At 41.2% G+C, this 17,384-nt stretch overlaps 1 protein-coding gene across 2 annotated transcripts in view; it reads right to left on the bottom strand.

Annotated features, from left to right (window-relative positions):
• Col19a1 (collagen type XIX alpha 1 chain) overlaps positions 1-17,384 on the bottom strand; it is a 348,231-nt gene that overhangs the window by 306,840 nt on the left and 24,007 nt on the right. For both annotated transcript variants that reach the window (XM_039084518.2, NM_001421322.1), the window contains exons 3-4: positions 13,467-13,526; positions 11,894-11,993 (exon numbers count right to left, since the gene is read on the bottom strand). In XM_039084518.2, the coding sequence (XP_038940446.1) occupies positions 11,894-11,993; positions 13,467-13,526 (160 nt within the window). The remainder of the gene's footprint in view (positions 1-11,893; positions 11,994-13,466; positions 13,527-17,384) is intronic.

A 17,384-nucleotide genomic window follows, 5' to 3' on the forward strand; every position in this document is an offset into this window, starting at 1 on the left:
TCCTTATGGGGCAGCAATGCCTGGAGCCTGGGTTATCAGAACAGAGACTTGGTTTGGGTTTTCACAAGATGGTGAAATGTTTCCTGACACAGAAACTTGTTGAACATAGTCCAAAGATCAGGGCTCAATGAACACTAAGTCTTGGTGATAGCATCCAAGGTGGCCTTGGCTGAATAACAATTTAAAGGATTAGTGGCTTTTCTTTTTAACACAGAAATCCTTCCCACCGAGGAGCTGTGACAATCCTAGGAACGACAAAGAAGCCATCTTGGGGTAGGTCTACTGTGCATTGGGAAGGGCATTTTCTCTCTCTCTCTCTCTCTCTCTCTCTCTCTCTCTCTCTCTCTCTCTCATGAAAGTGCACTGAGCATCCTGGATCTGTGTGGTTGCCAGAGCACAGGGAGATGAGAAGTGACTCTTTAAGATGTAAAAGTAATGGTAAGTCTGACTATTTTGAATAATGGAGAGAAGAACCCTTTGTATAGATCCTGAGTCATGGTCCCATATGCAGATCAATGACCATTCCGCCCTGTTCATCGGTTGAATTCCCAAACCAGGGACTGACGTTCCTACTGACCTCACAGTTAACTTGGTGAAGTAAAGAACCTTGTTTTGCAAGGGCGGAAGTTTTCAACTGAACAGGTTGGAAGGTGTGTCTGGCCACTGAGAAACTGGTACGGGGTAATCTCAAGGGGACAGACTTCACTTCCCACCCTCTGTTCAGGCAGTGGTCCCTGAATGCTTGACTCGACTCGTTCAGGAAGAATGACAATGAAAAGCAATCACTTTTATTCTCCATCACAAGCCTTGGTGGTGTTCTGATGAGGAAAATAAAGGGCATGGTGAAAAGTCGTAAATTTATACTTCTTGGTATATTAAGTAATTTTATTGTATAGAGAGGTCAAGCTGGTGTGGTTTTCTGTATCCCTAAAGGACTCATAGCCCGCAGTGGGGCAGACGGTATCTCTGTCTCGCACACAGGCGAAGTAAAGGATAAAATCAAACTGCAGAGTAGGAGATTGGTAAGAAAAAGAAACTCCTAATTGCTATTTCCTTTCCGCCTCTCTGTCCGACGTGTAATAAAAAGATGTGAGGCAAGGAAGAAGATAGGAAAAGAACAAAGATTTGCATGTTTTCAAATTCTTAGTGCTCATAAAAAAAGGGGGGGTCATAATTTTTCTAGAAAAACTTCGTTTTGTACGTTGCATTCCCCAAATCAAGTCCAAACAGCGACATATTCAAAAGGCTTAATTGTCGATTATAGACAGTGATCCCAACGCAAACCCTTCAACCAGTTTCAGAGCCCAGAGTCTAAAGTGAAGTCGCCTTTTAAAAAGTGCTATTTCGGTAGGCCTCAGGCAAGCTTTCCAGATCATATTTAACAAGACTGACATTTGTTTATTTATTTTTCTTTTCAAATGGATGGCCACATGGAAAAAGATTCTATTTTTAAATTTCAGGAACAGGCTTCCGAATTAATTCTTCCATTCCGAATAAGTGTGAGGCAGGGTTTATAAAGAACTTCCGTATTTACCAGTATCACTGAGGCCTCCGCCTTGCTGAACAGTTTCCAGGAAGAGAAATATAATACAAGTTACATTTCCTGAGAGTGAAGTGAGAGATGCCTGGAGTTTATAGTAAGTCGTTTCGTTCCCAGCTGACATTCAACATCACCTGTCTACTTACAGGCAATTTGGCGAGCTGGACTGGAGCGTCTGTCTAAATGCCTTCCCTCGGGCCTGGGGATAATGTTTGGTTTCGAAGGCACCGAGAGTCTGCAATCTTAGCTTTTTCGTGTTTGCTAAGAGAATTCAGACGCATAGCTTGTTAGTGGGAAAACAAAGCTTGGGTGATGCTCTAATAATTCCTCGCCTGTTCTGGTAAGCATTCATTGTGGTGCTGTGAACAACTTCCTGTCGAGCACAGGCCCTCCGACCAATGCCACTCAGCCTCGGAACGCAACCAAATGAGTTTAAGCAAGTTGCTCTTCAGAAACCGAGACCCGTGGCAAGTGAGTGTTGCCAGCTGTCTCTCTCGGTCAAGGAAGATCGAACTGTCCCGAATAAAAAGCTCAGTCCTCACAAGAAGTCCCTGAAAATCGCAAATGTCCTTCTGGGTGCTCAGCTCCTGCTTCGGGATCTATTTAGAAAGTCCCACACCGAACTGAAAGCTGTGATTTCTCAATGGCGCTCACATAGTTACTTCTTTTCCCCCCTTAGGGTGGTTACTACTGCTCCCACGCTTTTAGCTTTTTAGATGAATGAAGTTCAAACTCTTGAACATATGGCCTCCAAATGAATTCTGCCTTACCTTGTCTCGCCTATCTAGACATCGTCACATCCGTGTTCACTAACTAACTACACAGGAGTCTCAGAATCCTTCCAATTGGCTTGACCTTTAAAACCACAGCCGCCGCAGCACACACTGTGGTCTCCCAGCCCACCTGGCACACTCATACTTCAAGCATCAGCCTTTGGAATCTTCTGTGAGATTGTTTCTAGGGAGCTTCACCTGGTCTCTCTCAGAGTGCATGCCACATATATACACCATTCCATCCCATAATAGCTAATTGTTGGCCTCTCTGTCTTTGGAGACAGAAATAACTTGAGAACATGGACCGTGTCTTTCTTCGTCTTTCAACCCACAGAGAGTATTGCGTGATTACTTGAGAGTCGAATGTGATACTTCATTGCAATTTCTCTTTCCACACCCCCAACACTCATCAAAGCTGAACTCAGTGACCCAATATTATAAAGCACTTTTCTCTGTGGCCTTCCTAAGTGAAGATGCTTTGTGTGTGTGTGTGTGTGTGTGTGTGTGTGTGTGTGTGTGTGTGTGTGTGCCTGTGTGTGTGAAAAGGAGCAAACCAACCATGAGAGCAATAGAGAGAGCTGCTTACATTTGTATGGCTAACTCTGGAGCTCCATGGAGAACTAGGAGTCAGTAGGACCATATTTACTAAGAACTCTGTGACGATGCCGTGTGGATACATAATACTGCCTCAGTGCCCAGGAGAATCAGAGGCCACACCCCTCTAAACTCAGAATAATTTGTGGAATTTGGCTCTCTCAGTCCAGCAGGTGCTTTCCAGAATGGAATTCGGGTTTTCGGGCTTGGCTACAAGCACTTTACCCACCGATCCACTTCTCGGGCCCTAAATCTATGGATTGGAGGTAGCCATATATGATCATTTGTCCTATACTTAAGAACACACCTGGAGAACTCCACAGACTTCTTCGTAAGGTGGTAGGAACCTAATGGTCATAAAATACCACTATAACCATAAAACATTTTTATAATCATACTTGGATGTATTAAATAGTAAGATGTAATCACAATTTCATGGTAAACTTTTAAATTTATGTCAACCAAAAGTTTGCTCAGACCTGCTCCTGTTCAGGTACCCGAGTTGCCCTGTAGCTTGTGACTGAGTGTCATGTCTGGGCACACACACACACACACACACACACACACACAGAGAGAGAGAGAGAGAGAGAGAGAGAGAGAGACAGAGAGACAGAGAGACAGAGAGACAGAGAGACAGAGAGACAGAGAGACAGAGAGACAGAGAGACAGAGACAGAGACAGAGACAGAGAGAGACACACAGAGAGGGAAAGAGAGAGAGAGAGAGAGAGAGAGAGAGAGAGAGAGAGAGAGAGAGAGAGAGAGTTTAGAGGGGCATGGCAGGGATTCACCTCTGATTCTCCAGGTCACTGATCTGCCAATACTTTAAGTCAATTAATGACTAATCAATTTTCACAGAATTGTTATGACTCTAATCTGATTAGAAATGAATAGAAAGTATACTCATGTAACCGTTTTGTGTGAGCGTGCACGTGTGTGCATGTGTGTCATTTGAAATGCCCCACAGCCATGACCAGTGGCCTTCTAACTGCAGTTTTTCCTCAGCTGAGAGTCCCTCTTCCCAGGATTCAATGTCAAGTCGACAGAACCGAGACAACAGCCCATCATCTCCTCTCACTCTGGAACTTTCCCTTTCTTTCTTTCTTTTCCCTTTCTTCCATCCCCAAGTCATATCCTTCCTACACGGGCCTTCTGTTTTTCTCTGAACACTTAAAGCATTAGCTGTCTGTTCAGAGATGCAAATCCCTTTCCTCCCGATCAGAGAATACACTGACTGTTGTGCAGGAAGCGCTGGGCCTTACAGGCTAGAATCCTCATCTGCCACCTGCACCGAAGCAACTGGGGGAAAAACCACCACTTCTCTCAGAATCAGAAGCACAATCTCTTCCCTTTCAAAAGCTGCTTTGCCCTAGCATCTAGAAAGAGGCACGCTTGCCGATGAACTGCAGCCTCTCGCTTGCATCGGCTTTCCTTTTATTTCATTTTTTATTTTACTTTTAGCACTGTACTCTGAAGGAGATAATGAAGACTTCTTACCTTACCAATATGTTAAATATATATTCATATCATGTAAATGAATCTCTTCATTGTGTCATTTACAGCACGTGAAATAAAAACATTCAAAGTCTAAGTGTTTTGTCTACTAGCCTCCCCAAATAGATACAAAATTGTAGAGGTTTCTGAGTGAATAAGATTGTTCATCTCTGGGTTCACAGTCAAGGGGACCACCGATGTCTATCTACATCTTTATGGCCAATTATTCACTCAGTTCAGCCTTCCAAAATAATATCGAGTATGTGAAATCTGACGGAAGAATATCTGGTTAGCTTAAGCTGGATAATGAAAATATAAAGTTTTCCTAAGCCCTGCTAGATGACTGACAAATTGAATGTGTTTCATGTTTTACACACCCATAAAGCAAGATTCGTGTAACCATGTGACCGCGTTCATGGTTGCCTTCTCCTAGGCCCTTCTCCTTTACTTTCTCTTGCAGTCAATGGAAGAATGCTCTTCGATGGCCACATTTCGGAAGTACCAGAAGCAGAGAGGGGGGGGGTCTAGCAAAGATGCAACATTTTATCAATGTAGTATGTGTTTATACCTCCTTATGTTGCCAAGGGGATTTCATTACTTTGACTCAGTGACATTGTACTTAAAAATGAAGAGAAAAAGAACTCTCCACCTGACAAATTAAAAATGTTCTTTTATATTGGGCTGAGTCTTTGACTAATACTTTTTTTTTACATAGAAAAGTTTCTTGAAGGTTCTTCAAAATTGCATTATAGAAGAAATTATGTCACGGGTAGTTGATGTGACTTTGATATGAAGGATTCATATGTTGCTTGATTTCTTTATGAGCCTCATGATGGAGAGACTTAAGGATGACCTTGAAAAATATCGAGATTGTATTAGCAGGTTCTGCTAAATTGTTACATGTATCCATTGCTTAGTTTCTGTCTGTTAATTTATATCTACCTAATTATAAAGTAAATCTGGAGGAAGAAATAAAACTCAGACACAAACAAACATATTTGGAAAGTATTTCATCATTTTTACATTTTAGTAGTCATTTTTATATTAAGTAACCTGTTGTTGATTTAAAAAAAAAGATAGCCCTGAATTTCCCTTAAAAAATCTGAGATAATTTCTTTTAACTATTAGCAATTAAATATTTCCATACATTATTTAAAACCTCTACAAGGGTTACCTTTAAACTCTCACAGATCTAGTGATAAGTAATTTTGCAAAAATAGCTTCCCTTAAACAATCCTGTAGCCAGGAACCCAGTGGACTTTCCTTCTCATTTTAGGATGTACAAGTGGTGACTCACCTCGCATTCCTGGCATGCCAGATGATAATTAAGGAAGTGCAGCGATGACATTTGGAATCATGTGTAACAGTCAGCCTCACGAAACAGCTGGACGGGGTTTTAGCTAAGTCACATGGCCCTTACATAGGAAGCTTTCTATCCCAAAACAAAAGAATGTCCAAAGGCAAACCCAGGGGATGCAAGGTCACTCTCCATAGCTTAACGGGGCTGCAAAGTGATCCTTCAAACCTGCCCAGGAATTAGAATCTTGTGTCAGGGCTCCGAGCACAGTTTCATGCCTCAGAACTTAGCTGTTTCTGAGTACTTGGAGAGTACCCAACTGAGAGCAAAAAAGAAGTGAAACGTGGATTAGCAAACAGGCCCATATGAGGGAAAGAATGAAAATCCTGAAAATTGGCCAATACACGAATGATACTAAAAATTCAGCCTCAATGACAGAGGGGCTGGGCTTTGTTGCTGCACTGTGCTTCGGTACAAAGGGAAAGCAAAACCTGTATCATTGTTACTGTTGGTTATAGTAGTAGTATATTATTATTATTATTATTATTAACTATTATTTACCATTATTAGTTGTTGTTTATTTATTATTAATTATTAATTTGTGTGAGTGGGTATGTGCATCTGAGGGCAAAGCCTGAAGAGGCTGGAAATGTTGATCCCTCTTGGAACTGGAGTTCCCGGAGCTTGTGAGCCACCAGATGCAGGTTCTGGGAACCCAACCCAGTTGTTCTTAGGAGTGCTAAGTGTTTTTAACAGCTAAGCCATCCCCGCTGCTGTCTCTAGCTGCTGTTTCTTCCTTTCTTCCAGAGGACACTAGAGCTTCTTTTTGGCATTTTCACACACACTTGCCTCCTGCTGCTCCTCCTCCTCCTGGCCCGCCCCTGCCAGTCTTCCTCCCCAGTCAATTCTCTTCTTCCTCACATCGCAGGATCTCTGTTTTGTTTTCCTCTCCTTTACTTTCCCCCTTCTCCTGGTGCCCTTTTAAATTTCATAGTTACATATATGGATTAATTATCATATAATATATTGATATTATATATGCACATGAGAGGAAATATGTGGTATCTGCATTACCCGTCTGGGACCCCTCACTTGGTGTGACACTTCCATCTTTATTGCTATGCTGCTTACTTTTTTCCCATCTTTATTAACTTGGGTATTTCTTCTATACATTTCGAGTGTTATTCCCTTTCCCGGTTTCTGGGCCAACATCCCCTTAACCCCTCCCCCTCCCCTTCTATATAGGATTCCCCTCCCCATCCTCCCCCCATTGCCGCCCTCCCCCCATAGACTAGTTCACTGGGGGTTCAGTCTTAGCAGGACCCAGGGCTTCCCCTTCCACTGGTGCTCTTACTAGGATATTCATTGCTACCTATGAGGTCAGAGTCCAGGGTCAGTCCATGTATAGTCTTTAGGTAGTGGCTTAGTCCTCTGGTTGGTTGACATTGTTGTACATATGGGGTCTCGAGCCCCTTCAAGCTCTTCCAGTTCTTTCTCTGATTCCTTCAACGGGGTCCTATTCTCAGTTCAGTGGTTTGCTGCTGGCATTCGCCTCTGTGTTTGCTGTATTCTGGCTGTGTCTCTCAGGAGAGATCTACATCCGGCTCCTGTCGGTCTGCACTTCTTTGCTTCATCCATCTTGTCTAATTGGGTGGCTGTATATGTATGGGCCACCTGTGGGGCAGGCTCTGAATGGGTGTTCCTTCAGTCTCTGTTTTAATCTTTGCCTCTCTCTTCCCTGCCAAGGGTATTCTTGTTCCGCTTTTAAAGAAGGAGTGAAGCATTCACATTTTGATCATCCGTCTTGAGTTTCATTTGTTCTAGGCATCAAGGGTAATTCAAGCATTTGGGCTAATATCCACTTATCAATGAATGTATATCATGTGTGCTTTTTTTACAATAACTAAGATGTGGTCTCAGCCCAGGTGTCTATCAGTAGTTGAATAGATGCAGAAAGCATGATACACTGGATATTTTTTCGGTTGCAAAGGAAAATAAAATCATGACATTTGTAGAAAAAAATGGACAGAGCTGTGAAATTATTTGAAACGTGTAACTTTTCCTTGTTTTCTGTATCTCTCTAACAGGCTCCAGGAAGGAAAGACAGACTCGATCCCTTACCAGCGGAATCCTGAGTATCATTCAGAGCTGAGTCATAAGGAAGCTCAGGGTCTGTTGACTGAAACACACTTTGATTACATGAGTTTCGGGGACTCCCCGATGCTACTTGTTATTTATTCTTTATCCAACAAAACCATTTTGAACATCCATGGTAGTTAGAAAGCATTCTCACCCCTATTTGCAATTGCATGAGTTTTAAGCTTGAAAACAACACATATGAATTTAAAGCCACAGGCCCTAATGCTACAGAAGACTTTGGAGAATACGAAATATACAAGGATACGAGGTGATGCAACAGGGACTTTGTTCTATCTTTATGAATGTACAATGTACTGCTATTGTCTGTGACTAGCCTTCTATACAATCTGAGGCCAAGACTTACTCCTATCTCAGTGTAACTTATTGTCCACTCTCACCCCTCCCCATCATTCCTAATACCAAACTATGGTAGTTTTAAATAAGAAAAATTCCCCATAGGCTCAAGTACTTAGACACTTGGTCCCCAGAGAGCAATGCCGTCTATGGAGGGGGCTCAACTTTACTAAAGCAATCCCTGAAGGTCTACCTTGAAGCTTCATAGCCTTGCCCACTTCTGGTATATTCTGTTCCCTTTCTGCAGTTGAAGATGTAATATCTGGCCTCCCTGTTCCATGCACCTACTACCAGACTCACCTCCCCTGCCCTTATGGACTCTTCCTCTGGAAGCGTAAGTCAAAATAGTTTTTCACAAGCTTTTTTGGTCACAGCATTTTTTTTTCAAAGAAAAGTAACGAATACACCTCCTTTCCTCGTCCCTCACATCCACCATTCCCCTCTCATTAACTACCCCTGATTTCCATGCAAATGTTGGAACTAAATAACCCTTCTTTCATAAAGTAACCAACAATTTAGTGAAGGAGACAGAGAAAGACAACTAACTCCTCCCACTAGTAATTTATTTTGGTAACAAAAATCAGAACGTATTTATTCCATTCTAGGTAGAATATTTTTAGCATCGCAAAAGGTTAAGAATGTTAACATACCCAGTGTCATATGTGTTAAATACTTAACGAGTAAACTATGTTATCCTAGCTCATAACGTCTTATTAGCTGGGTATTTTTCATGGATAGTATCCCTTTACCCTTATAGGTGTTACTTCAAATGCAAAACCCAGCTTCCAGACTTTTATCAGAAATCTAATAAAATCAGTTTCAGATTTGAAACTCGTTTGAACACCCCACAGTTTTCTTTCCCCTGATGGTCATAGTGTGGAGTTTTTAAATCTACAGAACTCAGTATGACTGCAGAACCCACCTTAGCATGGTAGCAGACAGCCACTATTTAAATAAATTCTTAAATAAATAGCCTGAGAGATAGGGTGATTCGCTATATTGGAATCAGTAATAAGTCAGGAAATTGGTGTCCTGAAATTTATCCTCCATTTTTTTTAATCCAGTTCTGACCACCATGACATTAGAATCAACAATACATAGAAAGTCAAAGTTTGTGAACCATCACCTTTGAATTGTGAGGGTAGTAATTAAAGCCTCGTGAAAGAAAAAACCCCAACCAGTAAGGAGAAAAGAATCTCTGGCCTATGTGGTGACCTACCATTCCAGTTGGGCCAGGTCAGTTGCCTGTCCAAGGTTTAAGGAAGGTAGACCCCCTTAAGACAAGCTAAACAGATAGGTGGAAGAGTTTTTCTTTGATGAAATACTGTTCCTGTCCTCCCTGGCCTCATCCCCATAGCACAGTGTCTTACGGAGTGCATCTGAGCAGTGTCCATATAGAGTGCATCCACTTACTCTTTGGAATTATACAGAAAAGTAACTTTCCTTTTTCTCCCTAACACTCTGGCTGTCTTACACCTAGCTTACTCGTCGGCTGTGTGTCTAACCTCCAGGCTAGTCACAAAACATATTTTTCTTTTGTCTCTCATTCTCCTTCTCTGGGCAGCTGATGAGATTTCTTGCTTACCTACCATCATCGTTTCTCTTTGAAACACTAATACATGTTTTTCTCGAGACTCCACTTGAATCCATTCTTAAATACTTTCTACTAGTGAATCCAAAAGCCTTGAGAAGGGGACAAAAAACTTACTCTGAAAAGATAATTCAGACAACTTAATAGTATGCCGCCTAGATTCTTTTAAAGTGCCCATCTCTAGTAATCACCCTTCGCTATCTCAAGAAGTAGTGAAGAAATAGGAGTTTCAAATCATGAAAAACACAGCGCGCTCTTCAGACACCCCTGAGTTAATACACCTCTAAATGTAATAAAGATGGAGATGGTTTAGATATAAGGATAGACATCTTGAAACCCCTTTCCTGAGCAAACTTTGGATGCCTCCCAAGAAGCCAGGCTGAAAATACTGAGTCTCAGATAGGTTTCTGGTTTCTGATCCCCACGTTCAGGAGGCTTCCTCCCTCCTGAACGTCCAGTGAGTGGAACGTGCCGGAACAATGAAAGCAAGTTGAGGCACGGGAAGCATTTTCATTTTCCCTTTAAAATAGCATCCGCCTTTTCCCATGCTGACTCTGCAAGACAGCTTATTTACAAACGTATAAATAGCTGTAACTTTACTCCAGGCCCATTGAAAACCCAAAATGGCATCATGCAAGAGAAGCAGCCTAGCACACTTGGCTCCGTGAGTGAAATGAATGTGGACATGAGTCAAGAGACTTGACACTCGGGAGTCCGGCTTAGCCAGAAACCCTCCGGTTTCCTGTCGTGGAGGAACAGGGGTTATGCTCTGCAGAGCCAAAAAATGCACTTCCATTGATTGTCTAGAGACTGAGGACTGGTTTAGAGCCAAGGTTGGAAAACGAATTTCAATCCATGCCTAACATTTATAATCCTGTGGACTCCCAGGGAGAGCACCGTTGCCGAATAGTGAAAGTACTGTTCAAATCAGCCTAATCTACTCTGCTAAAGTCCAGTGGATTTAAAATGACTCGCTCCAATCAATTCTTTTCCCACAGGGCCAGGATTGATGGATTTAAATCAACAGGAAAAAAAGAAGTAAGAAAAATAATGTTATTTTTTGAACAGAATGCATTGCCTTTTCTAAAAAAAAATGTTATCTACTACTTCTTAACCTCCCCCTCCACAAGTGCGCACGAACACAGGTGCACGCACACGCACACTCACACGCACGCACGCACGCATGCACGCACGCACGCACGCAGATACACTAGCGCACTCCTTGTTTTTCCTGACAGCATGTGCTTGATCAAGCATGGAACTGCTGGGCTGCCCTCAACGTATGCTCATGAGGTCACGTAAACAGCTATACCTTACGGCACCGGATGAAAGCCCCCACGCCCCCCACGTGACATTCGCTCCTTCTATTCCCCAAACATCAAATTAGTCTCTTCCTCAGTATCTTTGTTTCCCATCCGTGAATGAACAGAACGTCATTAAAATTAAACTATCCAAAGCGTCACAAAACAGGAAGTCTAAAAGAAAGGATCTCAGGATCGGTAAGAAGATGGGTGAGGAACTCGAGAACACGCACGCATGTCAATTACATGAAGACATCTATGTGCATGCTAAACCCAGGGGAAACACGGTGGTTTTCCACAATGGTGCATTTACACACAGGAATGTTCAAGTCTGACCCAAGATACAAATACTAAAACAAACAAAGAAAAAGCCCTGTAAAACGATTTCTCTTCCCTTCAAGCTCTATTCCAAATATAAAGAGAGCACCCAAGGCTAAACTGTTATTTGAATTCAGCACAGAGCATAGCATATACAGGAATAAATACAGTGCCAGCCTTTTGTCTCTGAATATACATTGAGCCTTATGTTTCAAAGTTCACATTTTAAAATATAATATCGGTTATGTCTATGTTAAATATTAATAAGATTTCTCTCAAAAATATATTTAGTTTTCTAAAGACTATTTCTTTGTGCAAATACAGGGTTCAGTTGCAGAGTTTTATCAATAACAAATACATAAGTTGTGTATTCGTTACAGCATTGGGGTACACTACTGAGCTTTTTAATTTTTGAGCAACGGTTCAGGATATTCTCAGAAAATAATTTATGTAGCATTGTTAACATGAAAAGAAAAATGAATTGCTTTACTTACACAGTGTCTCTGATAAGAAGCGTGCTACCCAACTTGAAACAGGTTTTATCACCTTCGCAAAACGCGTGTCTCAGAGCAAAGCTTTCTCCCAGATCAAAGCCTGTAAGATGTGACATGTTATTAAAACCAGCAACAAACTCAACAGATGTATTGATCTTTAAACAGGATTCTTTGTTATCCATATCCACAGATTGATTTAAAATAAAAACCCTCCTGCTTGAAACCAACACATACGCCCCATTTCTTTTTTATTTTCCTTTTATAGTTACAGGAGAATAAAATTCTCTTTGCATGCAGAAGGGATAGCCATCTTTCTAAAGAACAGAACATAAATATCGTTCTTCTTCTTTTTTTTTTTTTTTTGCTTCGCCTGGTCTGAATGCAAAGCGATCCTCCAACGCCAGCCTCCACAGTGCTAAGATCACACGTGTAAACCACCATGCTTGTTCCTCTCAGATGTTTACAAGGAATAAAATACCACTCCCATTTAATCTGGGAATTGACCTAAGCAAATTATTACAGTAGCTCATTGTGCCATCTCTAACCTGTATGCAGAAGATTAGGATAAAAATAGTAGTCCTTGGTTTAAAATCTAGACGGCCTCTTACAGAACCATACTTCGGGAGAATTACAGGAATGTGGGAAATGCTTAGACTCCAGATGGGATGTATGCGTTATCATCTTGCATATGCGAGAGCGTTGGGGAAAAACAGAGAAAGAGATGGGAAGGAAGGTGAAGGAGAATGGGAATGTTGGCTGGGCTTAGTAGCACACACCTAGAACACACTTTGGAGGCTGAAGCAGGAGGATCCTGAGTTTGAGGCCAGCCTGAGATGACCCTGTCCAAAAAAAAAAAAAAAAAAAAAGCAAACAAACAAACAAACAAATAAACAAAAAGTGATAATAACAAGAAAACCAGCAATGACAACATTAATGACAAAAAAATTAGAAAAAAATAAAATAAAAAGGTTACACCAAAATTGTGTGGAAATGGTGACTACATGTAGACGCTAAAACATCTCATAAATATTCTTCTCTCTTTTCAAAACTTCAATGGAAGGCACGAGGCCTGTGATTTTACACAGCTTTCGTTCTCCACCGCGGTGAGGGGAGGGAGGTGTTGCTACCCTGAGATGAGACAATGTGGAACTCTGCTGTCAGTATTTCTCCCTCAGCATTTACTTTCCTATGTGCATGTTGTGATCTTAACCTGTAATGCCAGCGGAGTAGCAGTAAGGTTCACCTTCTGCTCAGGGGCATAAAATCTCTGGCTTGATGGAGACCTAACATTGCATCTGGCAGGATCAATGACCTGGCTGAGGGGCCACCCTAGGGCAGTGCATTCACTCTGAGCCATACCAAAGAGATAGCTGGAATATTATTCCTTTAATGAAACAATATACTTTACCCCCCCTGAACCCTCATTCCCTAGGGCTTCAACCACACAGCATCTGGGCACTATGAAGAGACCCCCACAAAATTTCTGATAATGAAGTCCCCCCAAAGTGGGCTATGGTGTATCTGGTGATAACTTTGCACAAAGTGCCGCCTAGCAAAGAACTGCAATGCTTACCTGACAAGATGCTCCTGTCGTCTCGATATCCCTCTGTTCTCAGTACAGGGCAGGTTGTTCCTATTTAAAAAAAAAATCATAGATTATTTGAACTAAATTTCCCATCATGCTTTTCCCAAATAAAGTTGAATGCTACCGTAAAATCATAAGCAAAATAAAATTGAAAATAAAACGAATTGAACCATTTTATTAGATTTCTGTAAAGTGAGGGTGATGTTCTCCACCCCACTGTATGTCTATGAAAGTTTAATGTTTGTTCCTATAAAATATTTAGATTATTGCCCAGCCCATGCTGAAAACACATTTGTGCCGCCTGGTGTTGTCACTACTACTCAAACATCCGTATGTTTCTAAATATTTGACAATAGGAGTTAACTCCAATCCAACCAGTTAAATAAGGGGGTTACTACTATACTCTCCCATAATTTTGCTCAGATTTTGTAATCAGGTGATCCTAAACGATAGAACATGAACAGAAAGAAAAACTAAATAAAATTAGAAAGCAGAGATCTTTTGATAGGATAAAATTTAGAAAGTGAGTACTTTATGTTTGTCAATAATACACAAAGGAATAAAGTGGATCTCTATCCAGTGAGTTTACACATCCAATAAAACTACATCCTACAAATGCAGTAATCTATACACATATATAGTTCTTTGAACTAATATATTTAAATCTAACTCAGACTATAACCTACAAATGCAAGAGTGAAGAAAACTGCCACCTGACTTTTAAATCACACCACAATGACTCTACAACAGCACAGCTACATTCCTAATCTAAGTATCTTAAGTTTTATAATACAAACGGGAAATAAACTGCTTATGACCACACTGACTATATGCTTGACTGACAGTAAAAACCTCCAACTTTCCAGTTTTTCACAGAATGCCTCCATCCTTCATTTGTCAAATACACCCAGACTAGTGTTGGGACAAGAACTCAGGATAGCATATTAAACTAGAAGGGTCTCAAGATTTAAGTAGGGCTATCACATATTTTACAAGTAAAAATATCAAATAGCATATTCTTTCTGATGATGATTAAAATAGCAATTCCTATAAGTCAGGATATGTGTGTGTGTGTGTGTGTGTGTGTGTGTGTGTGTGTGTGTGTGTGTGTGGTGTGTATGTTTATGGTGTATATGTGTGTGTGTTTATGGTGTGTGCCTGTGTTTGTGGAGTGTGTGTGTGTGTGTGTGTGTATGTTTGTGGTATGTGTGTATGTATGTGGGGGGTTGTGGAGTGTGTGTGTATGTTTGTGGTGTGTGTGTGTCTCTGTGTATGTGTCTGTGTGTGTGTGTGTGTACACTGGCAAGCTTTTTCTTTTGTTTAAATGGAAGAACAAAGAAACGAAACTAGCTAAAGGCAAAGTTGAACAGTAACTTGGAGAGAAACTCTGAGATATCGGTGATCCTTTTAACGTGGCATTAGTGTACATATAGAAGGACACATCAATCAAACAGTAGGAGTTCCAAATGCAGACCGTTCCACATACAGCTTCATTTACTGCAAAAAGACCACGGCAATTCACTGGGAAATGGAAGGTCTTTTCAACCAGTGGTATCTAGACATTGATAGAGGAAAACACTGAATCTTGATTTTCACATCACATATGGAAACTGGACTATGTTGTAAGCGTGAAGAGTAAAGCATAAATCAAGTTCAGTATTATATAAAGCTCTGTGAACCGGGAGGAGCAAGGGGTGTTTTGAAAGAGACAAAAAATTACTATCAAAAGAAAATATTGGCAAATGGAGCTCCATTACAATTAAAAAACTTGTTAACCAAAAGATCAGATGTGTGAGAAGACATGCCAGCGAATAGAAGGTGTCTATAATGTGGGTATCTTGAGGAGAGAAGGCAAACCACAGAAGCAGAGGAAATACAGTGAAGGACTGTGTCCAGAACAAACCCTGGGCTCCCACAAATGAGCAAAACACGAAAATTTGTTTCAAAACACTTTTCGCACTTCACGAGGCAGATTATCCAAATCACCAACCCACATAATCAGAAGCGTTCCACTTCATTAGTAATCAAGAGATGGAGAGGAAGCTACTAAGATTCTTTTAAATGGCTCAAATTAAAAAAAAAAAACAACTATCACTTGTAGTGTTGATGAGGGTGTGACAAAGGGTGACATTTCCTGCTCACTTACCTGGTGTGTGGCACGTGGAAAGTGGCAGGACCATGTGAGAAAACTTTTTGACAGTATTTATTATAGAAGCTTATGAAGTATGACTCTAAGGAAGAAAAACTCAGTGACCCAAGAGACAAGAAAGCCACGCAGGACTCAAAAGACCTTTTTAGATAAGAATGTCCACCCTATTGTTATTTGGAGAGTTACAACCTCAAAGCTCATTGGCAGGAGGTCATACTATGGTATAAACAATGAAAAATACGGATAGTTGGGGGAGAGAGAGAGAGAGAGAGAGAGAGAGAGAGAGAGAGAGAAGAAACAGAAAGAAAAGACAGAAAAAGAAAGGAAGGAAGGGAGGAAGGAGGGAGGGAGGGAGGGAGGGAGGGGAGGAAGGAAGGAAGGAAGGAAGGGAGGGAGGGAGGGAGGGAGGGAGGGAGGGAGGGAGGGAGGGAGGGAGGGAGGAAGGAAGGAAGGAAGATTTGACTTGATACTTAAAACTGTTTTGACCTTAGAGGTACAATAACTAGGGAAGTGTCATCTCCCTTGAACAAACACTGCCTATTCCACTTATATGACGATTACGCAACCAATCTGCTTCAGAGGAGTGATCACCACAGAGGGGTGTCTCCTCAGAGCAGGTGCACAGAAACCTTCTAGAATCCAGGGCATATTTCATTATTTTATTTACAGGGTAATTCCGCAAGTGTACACAGACACGTGTAAAAATCCCGTGTGTTTGTACTTTGAACATCTACTGACATCAGCCCTGTATAAGCAAACTCTCAACACAGGGAGAAACCCAGCAGCTCTCTTGAGAAAATATTTCCACCTAAAATCAATTTTAAAATTTAAATTTAGAACATTCCCAAGTTTAAAAAAAAAAGTCTCTTCGCTGCGGATATCTGTAAGACAATGAAGGGTAAGAGGAACCGTGCATCCCTCACACCATGTACACATAGAGGAAAGGATTCCGTACGAGGTTGGTGGGCAAATCTCTGGGCAGCAGAAGGGCTTCCCTGCTGTGAGACTTTGGTGGGGAAGGGAAGACGTGTGGCCTGTCTCCTACTGGAGACCAATAAATCTCATTTAAATTCTTCCTAGCAGATATATGGCGATGTCAACGGAATAAACACACTGCTTTGAAAATAAATGGGAACCCGACATTTGTAGCAATAGTTATGCATTTCTCCACTGAAAGTATTCAGTTTGTAAAGCATTAATGCCATTTCACACCTCTAGATTGCATTCTCTGCTGTGAACAGATGAGCAGAGGAAATTAAACTTAAGATTTAAGGCACAATGAGATAAGTTCATGAAGACTCAAGGATTCACCGCACAAAACCGAGAAAGCAGTATCAATGCCTGTCGTAAGCTAGATACGCCAATCAACTTAAATATTGACATATGTATTTTAATATAGAACAGTGGAAGTAACTGTCACGGATTGGATATGTTAAATTATTGAAATATTAACACACAAACACACATCTGCATTTTATTGTTGTGACTTAAGACTAATGCATGAGACTCGAATGTCGTGATATTTGTCTAAACAGGACCAAGCACAGCAGCTCTGTCCCTCAGAGGCTCCCCGGAGTATTTTCTGTCCCTCAGAGGCTCCCCGGAGTATTTCTAAGAGTAATGAATGCCATCCTTCTCGGAAAGATGCAGTGTTTGCTGAACTCAACAGTTTCTCAAAAGCAAATACGAGTCATTTCAGCAAATGCATGCTGAAGTGTTAATGTTGGTGATTGTCAGACTTAATTTCCTCTTTCCAT

This window comes from Rattus norvegicus, chromosome 9 (assembly GCF_036323735.1).
Source record: "Rattus norvegicus strain BN/NHsdMcwi chromosome 9, GRCr8, whole genome shotgun sequence".
Taxonomy (NCBI): domain Eukaryota; kingdom Metazoa; phylum Chordata; class Mammalia; order Rodentia; family Muridae; genus Rattus; species Rattus norvegicus.